Below are 10,565 nucleotides of genomic sequence, written 5' to 3'. Positions count from 1 at the left end.
AACTGATTTTAAATAATGCGGAATTATAATCACTTACTAATTTAAAATCTTGTAGTCTTAAATGCATCCACTCATAACGAGCTTTAGGAAGAATAACTGTTTTTTTTTTCATACCTTTTTTTCAAAATTTTGCGTAAGATATGGGGATCTTTTATTGTTAGATACTCCATTTTTAATCCCACCATGGAGATGATGACGAAGGAAAATCATAGTTTTTACTTTGTCTTGATTGGATATCATATTTCGATCTTTAATTGTTTCTCCCAAGTTCATAGCATCTAGGTAGATTTCGATATTAAGCACCCATGACATAATTATTGTCATTAATGTCAAGGGCTACAAATTCTAATTTTGTAAGGTTTGTCATGATAACACTAACACAAAATATTATATTTATATTATAAATTTAGTATGTACTAAATATGAAAAATAACATTTAATTTATTAATTATAATAAAGAGGTAAAAAACCAACCTACCTTTAGGATGGAAGTGACAGGAACTCGTGCTAATAACGTGTTGTGGAATTGAAGAGTACAAGGAAGCACAACGGAGTACAACGAATATGGAGAAATATAATATAATAATAATAAATAAATATAATATAATAATAAAATAAAATAACTAAAATTATGAAAATTTGATAATACGAAAATTTAGTAGAATTTTGAAGTGGATTTCTCACCAAATGTGTGTTTTTAAGATCCACTAAATGTCAAACAAATTGGCATAGGATACATGGACACAAAACATGAATAAACTATAAGGTACATAAACAACATGAAGATTGACACATAGCTTTTAGGACACTAAACAATGAACATCTATTTTTTTTTTATTATATTTATAATATTATTATTATTAAATTCATTTGATCAAACTTTCAATAGTGTATTATATTTAAAATAATAAAATATACTTCATTTATGATTTTTGATGTAAAAATTACACAAATTTTAAACTCTAATTTTAATATTTATATCCTCGTTTTGAAAAAAAAAAAAAAAAGCTGATTTTTGTATTATTTTTAAAGTGGATTGCCTTCCTTTTTGCAAAAATTTGGGTACGTTAATTTTTTTTTATAACGGAATCTTTTCATCGTATTTGATTGAAAAAGTCAATATTAAAGTTTTAAGACCAATCATAAATCTCACAATACCTAAAAGGTAATAAAATTATAAAAGTATTCTATTTTATTAATTCAAGAAAAGAGAAAAAGAGTCCATTAACATACCTTATATTGGTTGACACCATATATTTATTATGTCAACAACAAATAGAAGAAAACTTATATTATAGAATGAAAATGGGGAGAGAAGGAATATAGTAACTGAAATTCAGCGAGATTTTGAGAAAGAAAGAAATCACAAAATTTAATTAATTTTAATAATTTATCCCTAAATAGTTGTTCAACTCCTATCTCATATCTCTATTTTCCCCCAAATTATTTTGTCGATATCTCCATTTTTCCTATTTTCTCGAGTTTAGTTAAATGGTATTAACATGCACTCAATCTAAGAGGTCAGGGGTTCAATCCCATTCTAAATAAGAAGAAAATTTGTAGGAATATCGTAATAGATATACAATAACATTCTAAAAAGAAAAATCAGAAAATTAAATTAATTTTAATAATTTCTTCCTAAATATTTTCTCAAACTCCTCCTTTCTTCATATCTCCATCATCTGATTATCTCATTTATATATCTCTCTTCCCTATTTTCTCAATTTTTCTTCTACATCTCGATTCTCACTTTGTTTCCCTCATTGGGATTGGAAGAGAATAATTAATATATATATATATATATATATATACACACACATATAAGGTTTCCAAAATGAGGATATATAGAAAAGATATAAGGTTTCAAAAATTTAAATGAATGTAAAATTAAAGGAATAAAGATATCTCATTATATGATTACGATTTGGCCATGAGGTGTGAGTATAGAGTGAAGGGACTTTATGTTATTACCATTGTGAGTTCCCATTAATGTAAAGTGTAAGTTAGATTATAAAAATATAAAGAGACGACGTACTTTCAATAGAAGAGTTTGAATGTGAGGGTAAAATGAACATTATTAAAACAATTGGGAGTAGAGACGGAAGTTAAAAATTCTCCTCTCTTTATCCCTTTTAATGTAGTATAGATTAGTTTTTTATTTTACCAAATTTGATAAATATAACTTCTTTCTAACAATAAAGTCTAATTTTTTTTAAAAAAATATTAAATATAAAAAGAGCCCAAAGTATATATTGAAACTATAAACAATTTTAAAGAAGTAATTTGTTTTCAAAATACGATATAATCTATGAATAATTAAAATTTTCGTATTTAAAAAGGATAATATTTGGGATGCACCCATCTTTATGCATTACATTTTATCACTTACACCAAAAAAGAATTAAAATATTTAAAAAGAAAACAAGAAAATTTGCTGCATGACAAGTGATAATTGGACAAGTGAATGGTATGCACAAAGATAAATATTGCCCGGAATATATTTAAGTATTTTTCTTTAGAAAAAATAAATGTAGATAGTATTACCTAGTGGGTTGGTAGGGATAAAAATAATGAAAATTGTCCAAAATAGTCTCCTAAAGTTTCCCTCTCTAAAAAATGACACTTTTTGGAAACTCGTTAAAAAAAATTTTCTCAATTAATTTGGGATGTTTGGTAGGGATAAAAATAATGAAAATTGTCCAAAATATTCTCCTGAAGTTTCCCTCTCTAAAAAATGACACTTTTTGAAAACTCGTTAAAAAAAATTTTCTCAATTAATTTGGGATGTGGTCGAGACCCAAAATTAGGGGGCTAACTTGTTTCAAAGGTGATATAATTTAAGAATATGTAAATCTTTCAAAACATTGGTAAAAAAATTAAAATAAAAGCAAAAACGCTAGAAGGAGGGCTTAAACCTCCGACCTTGTGGTTAACAGCCACACGCTCTAACCAACTGAGCTATTCCAGCTAATGCTTTATAAATAAGAAATAATAAATTTATATTATAACTAAAATATTTTATTTCCCATCCACCTCACTTCTGATTTATTTTCTATGTTTTTCTCTCTCTTTAAGCTTCTCTCACTCACTACCAATAGTGTGTGTGAAGTAGATAGTGAAAATGGCTTTTTTTTTTTCTTCAAAATTACCTTTTTCTTTAAAGACACAAAATAATTACGAGTTAAAATTGTGTTTATTAATGATTGAATGATTTTAAAGGATAAAATTGTATTTCTAAAAAATCTTATTAAAGAAAAATAACTATGTTTAAAGAAACATATATATGAGATAGATTATTCGAGCATTAATTTTAAAGTGATTCATCTATTAAAAAATCTTCAAAATTTGTAGTAAAAAGACAAAAAGAAAAAAAAAAAACATAATTTGTAATGGTTAGAATACTATTTAAATCGCTTTTATAAAAAAATGTAAGGTGTAAAACATTTTTATTATAAACATTTTAATAAAAAGTACTTGAAGTAGAAGTCACCTTATGTTAGACTGTGTTAATTGATCTTAATATGTTTTTCTTACTGCAATTGTGGTTTTTCCCCTCTAATTTTTTTCTTTTTCTTATTATTTTTTTAATCTTCTACTATACATGGCTGGTTAAATCCATTTTCTTTCTTTCTTTTTTTTTTTTTTTTTACGACATTCAAGATTGATAATATAAATAATATGTAAATTGAGTTATGCTCTCTCGTCTTTATTCTCAATATTGTTCACGCAATATTCTTAATTAGTATCTTGTCATTTACTTTAATTTCTTAATCTAATTTTTTCTTTAATTCGTTTTACTATCATGTCTTTTGTATTAACACAAACTAATTTTAACATTTATCAACATCAATAATTCATCTGTTAAGATGTGTTATGATATCTAAAGAGGAAGACTACTAATGTAGAGACTAAATGTAAACTTTTAAAACAATAAGAATACCCAATCCAAAAAGTATCGGCTAAATCATAGAATTAACTTTAAAATTATTACATAAATAGTGTCTTAATTTGACAAAATGAAAATTCATAAAAAATGGTTAGTTATTTTGGTGTATATTTATTTTAGTTTATTTTGGTGTATATTTATATGTTAATCGAGAATTAACAATCCTGAATGTGTTACAAATATATTAAGCATATAATTGAAAATTTAAAACTATATTAGAGATTTTGAAAATTCAAGAATCAAGTAGTCACAAAATTAAAGGTCAAGAGATCTGTGAAACACTCTATGCAAACTCGAAAATTAAGAAACTAAGGTTCTATTTGATAATCATTTTGTTTTTAATTTTAAATTTTTGAAAATTAAGCCTAAACACTATATGTACTTACTTATTCATTTATTTTTATTGTCTACATTTTAGGAATGTTTTCAAAATTCAAGCCAACTTTGAAAAACTAAAAAAAGTATGCTCGTTTGTTAACCATTTCATTTTTTGTTTCTGGTTTTTGAAAATTAAGCTTATTTACTTACATTTTCTTACAATAGCTTGCATATTTCTTGAATACAAGAGTTGAATTTTTAGCTAAATTTTAAAAATAACAAGTTTTTAGAACCTATTTTGGTTAGTTTTCAAATTTTGGTTTGATTTTTGAAAATATGGGTAAAAAATTGATAAGAAAGTAAGAAATTTAAGGGTGAGAGAGATGTCTATAGACTTAATTTTAAAAAACAAACAAAAAACCAAATAGCTACCAAACAAGGTCATATTTTTAAATACTTGTTTTTGTTTTTAGAATTTAGCTAAAAATTCAATTGTTTACGTAAAAAATATGAAAACCATGATTAAGAAATTGGGAGAAAGCAAACATACATTTTGTTGGTGCGAAAAACTTGCGCGCGGGTCCTTGGGTTCTCTACTAGCTTGTTCCCCTAGTTCGATCTTGTTGTCCAAGTTGACTTCTTGAGAGTACTTGAACCAGTGTAGTGCCAAGTCAAACACACTCTGATGCCTAAGTTAGTACAAAGAGTATTTAGTTCAGCAAAACACCTAGAAGAGGGTGGGAATTCTTCTTTGGAGTTTAGTTACTACCTCCTTAGAGTTGTTGAATGAGACTATTTATAAAACCCTCTCTTTGATATCTGCCTGAAGCTCTTCTCTAGAGTTTACTTGCTATCTCCTTAGAGTTTTCGACTGAGATTATTTATAAGACTCTTTCTTTGACATCCACGTGAAATTATGTGTAATGTTGGCAATGTCAAGATGGTTACGCCGGTGTCGATCTCAATTCGATTATTTCTTTAGTAGTATAATTCCTTCGACTTGGCTAATGGGCCTGAAACTTGTGAGTCTGATTTTTTTCTTATTGGACTCGTATTCTCCAATGTCGCCTCCTAACAATCGTTGACACTTTTAAAAAATTTAAAAATTAAAAACCAAATCATTATTCAACGGACTATCATTGCATAATTTTAATGGAGATCGGAGAATTTTAAAACTATATGGACTAAAATTGAAAAATCAAAATTTGGGGAAGTGTTTGAAGGTATGTATTTATTAATGGCGTAAGAGAGAGAATTGTAGAGAGAGATTGCTTCCCGTCCCATTTAACACAGGCCAAGCGTTCTGTTTCCATTTTCTTCATGCGTGCAAGCCATTCTCTTCTTCAACACTTTCTTCTTCTTCTTCTTCTTCTTCTTCGCTTGTTAACGCCTTATATATTCTTCGCTATCTCTATTTCCTCTATCTTTCACTTTAACTTTCCTTCTCCATTCCTTTTCTTCCCTTTGTCTCATCTCAATTCCATCTGAATCTCTCATCCTCTGTTTCTCAACCAAATCATTTCCCTTTCTACAGCCTCAAAATTTATCTTCCTTCCTCAATCTTTGTTTTAAATCAATCCCTCCTCATCTTTCCCTTCTGGGCTTTCTTTCTTTACCCCCTAAATCCATTTCCCCTGTTCTTCTTCCCTTCCCCTCTTTCACCATGGGAAACTACCACGGCACCAAAAGAAACACCACCACCGAAGAACTCCAACCAGCCATAGCCGCCATAAATCTTGATGCCTACCAAGCCGCGTGCCGGGCCGACGACGATGTCCGATCATTTGACAAAGCTCTCCAAGCCAGAGCTAATCAAGTGCTGACGACATTAGCCGACGGCGGAGTGGAAGTCAGAGCTCTGTCTTTGGATTCCCTGAAACAAGTGACGGAATGTCTGCTGGAAATAAACCAGGAAGTGGTTCGAGTGATATTGCAATGTAAAAAGGACATTTGGAAGAATCAAGAGCTGTTTGAGCTGGTGGAAGATTACTTTGAGAATAGCTTGGAGACGTTGGATTTCTGCACTGCTCTGGAAAACTGTTTGAAGCGAGCTCGGGATAGTCAGCTACTGATTTTAATGGCGGTGAGACAATTCGAGGAGGAAGAAAGGGAAAATCAAGTGGGTTCGAATCAGTTCGCTAAAACTCTGAAGGAATTGAGGAATTTTAAGGCCTCCGGCGATCCCTTCACCGATGACTTCTTCAGAATCTTCAACTCTGTTTATCAACACCAAACGGTAATCTTAAATAACCCCTTAATCTTTAATTAGGTTAAATTAAAGTTTAAATTTGTGTAGATAAATTAATATTTGAAATTAATGTTTGAAAAATTTTCGTAAATAGAAAAAATGTTAAACTATTTATAAAAATAATAAAAAAAATAAATGATGGACATGACTTCTAATCAGTGTTAGACTTCTATCAATTTTCATCTCGTCTCAACAAAAAAAATTAAAATTTTACTATTTTGTATAAATAAATTTTTTTATATTTAAAAATTGTGATAAAGATAGAAAAAAAAATAATTTCTTTTTATTGAAAAAAAAAAAAATCTTTTTATTGAAAATTAAGAGACCCATGGAATATAAATTGCAAGATTAAAGATTTAGAAAAAAAAAATATTTTTTTGATCTAAATTTTAGGTTTAGTTTTTATTTGGTTCATAGAATTTATAATGTTATGTTTTCAGTCCTTTAGTTTTGAGTTTGATTTCAATTTAGCTTTTAAATTTCAAAATATTACAAATTTTACCGTATTTGATTTTTTTTTAATTTGGTTCATAATTTCAAGATTTGCTCTTTTAACCTTGATTTGTGGTATCAATATTTATTGATTAATTAAAAATAATTATAAAGTAAAATATTAAAGTTATTTTTTGAAAACAATGAAAATAATGGTGAAATTTAATTAATTATAATTCTTTGAAATTAATTATAGATGTTAACAGGAAAGACTCAAAGTGAAACTTAATTAATTATAATTCTTTTAATTTTTGAAACTTAGGGATCATATTAAAATAAAACTCAAATTTTAAGATAAAATTGTAATATCTTGAAACTTAGAGATCATATTAAAACAAAACTCAAATTTCAAGATAAATTGAAATGAAACCCAAAACTAGGGAAAAAATGTATCTTTTCCAAAAATTTATTACACACTTGTTCAAAATTTGAAAATAGACCATTAAAAATTTGAGTAAACTTGTAATTTAATCATTACTTTATTTTAGAAGGTTTTAATAGAACCTAACTTTTTTTTTCTTTTCATTTTTCTTTTTAAAAAATCAAATAAATTCGGTTGGTTTGTTATTTGTTGAATTGAAATGGTTTAAAATTTTTAACTAAAGGAAAAAAGAAAATTGGCAAAAAAAAAAAAAAAAAGTACACTATAAAAAATTATTAATTAAAATTTATTTTTTCGTTTCTCTCACTCTTTTTTTTTTTTTTTAATTTTATTTTCTTTTCCGTGAACATCTAAATATCAAATTGATCTATAACTTATATATATATATATAAGATTCTAATTTTCTGTATAAAAGATCCTTTAACTTATCACAATTTTCTTAAGATTCTATGACACACAAAATAACAATTTTGAAACCTATTAGAAAATTTTAAAATATTTTTTATGGAATAAAAAAATTTAAATTTTATAAGGTCTACTAAACAAAATCTTAAACATGGAATTGAAATTAAACATAGATAAAAAAAAATATAGTATGGTAGGAATTCAAATCACCACAAAACCTAAAATTTAAATTCATTATCATTTTATTCATATTCTCAACACAGGCAATGCTTGAGAAGCTTCAACAAAAGAAAAATAAACTGGACAAGAAGCTAAAGTCCATCAACACATGGAGAAAGCTCTCATGCATGATATTCGCCGCCACATTTGCCGCCGTGTTAATATGCTCTGTGGTGGCGACGGTCATCACGGCACCACCGGTCGCCGCAGCACTATCGGCAGCTTCCTCCATTCCCCTAGGTTCCATGGGAAAATGGATTGATTCTTTATGGAAGAGCTATGAGAATGCGGTGAAAGCGCAAAAGGAAGTGATAAACTCAATGCAAGTAGGGACTTACATAGCCATCAAAGACATGGACAACATTCGGGTTTTGGTCGAAAAGCTCGAGATTGAGATTGAAGGAATGTTGGAGAAGGCGGATTTCGCCATTAAAGAGGAAGCTTTGAAGGTTGGGGTGGAGGAAATGAAGAAGAAACTTGGGGTGTTCATGAAGAGTGTTGAGGATTTGGGGGTTCAAGCTGATTTGTGTAGTAGAGACATTACAAGGGCAAGGACAGTAGTTTTGCAAAGAATTATAAAACATCCTAATTAATTAACATGTAATTTGGATTTATGCTTTGTGTAATTACATTCTTTCATTTGTTATGTTCTATTAATTAATTTGTTTATAAAAGAAAAATGTGGATTCAAATGGACAATTGATGCAACATCTGTTCAATATGAATTTTGATAGTTGTAGTTTGAATTTCATTTCATTTTAATCTTTGTATTTTCAAATGTTTAAATTTAGTTGATGTACTTTCAATAAATCTTAAAAATAGTTTATGTTGTTAAGTTTATTGTTGAATTTTAGTCTCTATCAACATTCTTTTTACAACATTTCAAAAATATGTCCACCATAAAAATTATTATTATTAGGTTTAAATGCTACTTTGATCCCTACTTTTAAAAGTATAGGGTCCATGAACCAAAATTGAAAGTATAAAGACCAAAATAAATCAAAATTGAGAATACAAAGATTAAAATGAATATTTTGAAAGTATAGAGACCAAAAAAACATTTTGAACGTATAGAGACCAAAATTAACCAAAGAAAATGTAAGTATTTAAACCTTAAGATTATTATTTAATCAATTTTGATAAAATTTAACTTTCAAAAACTAATTAAGATTTAATAAAAGTATAAATACTAGATTTAAGATTCATTAAAACTATAGGAAACTAATTTAAATAATTGAAAATACTGACACTAAATTTAAATTGAAAGAATGATATCTCTCGTTTTTCCCATTTTTGTCTAGTATTTTCTTCAATAAAAAGAAAAATCTTTCTCCAACAAAATTTGGGCTCAAGTTTAAGTTCTATCCACTTATATGAATATGGAAGAATTAAATTGATACATACTTTGAACAATTTAATTCAACTATCCATTTAGTGTACACTTAAAAATGAGTACATTCTAAGATGACAACCTACCTAAGATTTAATTGTTGGAATTTATGTCCTAAAGTCACGTAGTTAATTTGTTATTTGATATATTAATTGATTATTTTAAATATGCATTAGTGAGTTATCCATTACGAGAAAATTTCAAGAGTATTTCATGAGACTTGAACATAATGTAGTAAACATATAGGTAGATAATGTTCAAGTAATAAGCTAAAGAGTTTATAGTACATGGATAAGGTTGGGTGTCTTATCCTTGTAGGGTTGGCAAAAAAATCCGACGAGGCGGGGATTCCCCGGTTTGATCGGGGATGGGGTCAAACCAGAGAATTTATTCGGGGCCCGTTCGGGGACGGGGACAGTATCCCGCCCCGACCCCGAATTTATATGTATATTTTTATCCCCTCCCCAGTCCCCTCTCGCTCTTTGCAATCTGCAACATCCCTCCCCTCTCGCTCTCGTTCATCCCTCCCCTCTCGTTCTCAGTCTTTGCATCCCTCCCCTCTCGCCCAAATCCCTCCGACCCTCTCCACCACTGCTTCTAAACAGACCCTCTCCACTCCATCCTCGGGGAAACGGGGAATGGGGCCCCGCGGGGACCCCGTTTCCCCGACGGGGAATCCCTGCCCCCGTCCTCGCCTTCAAATGGTAGAGACGGGGGCGGGGATGGGGGACAATTTTCCCCATGGGGCCGGGGACGGGGGATGCCCCCCAGCCTCGCCCCGGCCCCGTTGCCAACCCTATATCCTTGTAACACTATGGGTACAACCCACTTTGTAATTATTACAAATATTGTAAGTGTTACAAACAATGTGATCCAAATCGTTCATGTGGAGGCTTAAGAATGGGGTATCCTATAAAATGAGATTGTGATATGAACCAGGAGGCCCTTGTGTTACCTCTGGGACCAATCACACGCTCAAGAGCAAAAAGCTACAGTTAGCGTTGAATTCTCACATACAAGCGGAGGTGAACTTAATTAAGAGGATTCAAGCAACAACATCTGATTAGAAGCTTTATAATTGGTTTCAATTGATGTTACAAGTGATAAGAGTAAAAATGCATAAGACGAAAGTTAACAGAATCATTAAGCACCCTAATTACACTTA

At 29.4% G+C, this 10,565-nt stretch overlaps 1 protein-coding gene and 1 non-coding gene across 2 annotated transcripts; one reads left to right on the top strand and one right to left on the bottom strand.

Annotated features, from left to right (window-relative positions):
- Window positions 1–2,894: 2,894 nt before the first annotated feature.
- Window positions 2,895–2,968, bottom strand: TRNAN-GUU (transfer RNA asparagine (anticodon GUU)). Its single transcript has one exon. It is a non-coding gene; the product is annotated as a tRNA-Asn (tRNA).
- Window positions 2,969–5,652: 2,684 nt separating this feature from the next.
- Window positions 5,653–8,735, top strand: LOC120089246 (UPF0496 protein At4g34320-like). Its single transcript, XM_090305835.1, has 2 exons — window positions 5,653–6,500; window positions 8,055–8,735. Exons 1-2 carry the CDS (start codon window positions 5,928–5,930, stop codon window positions 8,601–8,603), a joined length of 1,122 nt encoding a protein of 373 aa, XP_090161961.1. The 5' UTR covers window positions 5,653–5,927; the 3' UTR covers window positions 8,604–8,735.
- Window positions 8,736–10,565: the final 1,830 nt, after the last annotated feature.

Source organism: Benincasa hispida, chromosome 10 (genome assembly GCF_027475165.1).
Source record: "Benincasa hispida cultivar pf3 chromosome 10, pf3_genome.v1.1, whole genome shotgun sequence".
NCBI classification, from domain to species: Eukaryota; Viridiplantae; Streptophyta; class Magnoliopsida; order Cucurbitales; family Cucurbitaceae; genus Benincasa; species Benincasa hispida.
The sequence above is the reverse complement of the archived record's forward strand: the minus strand, read 5'-3'. Positions and strand labels throughout refer to the sequence as shown.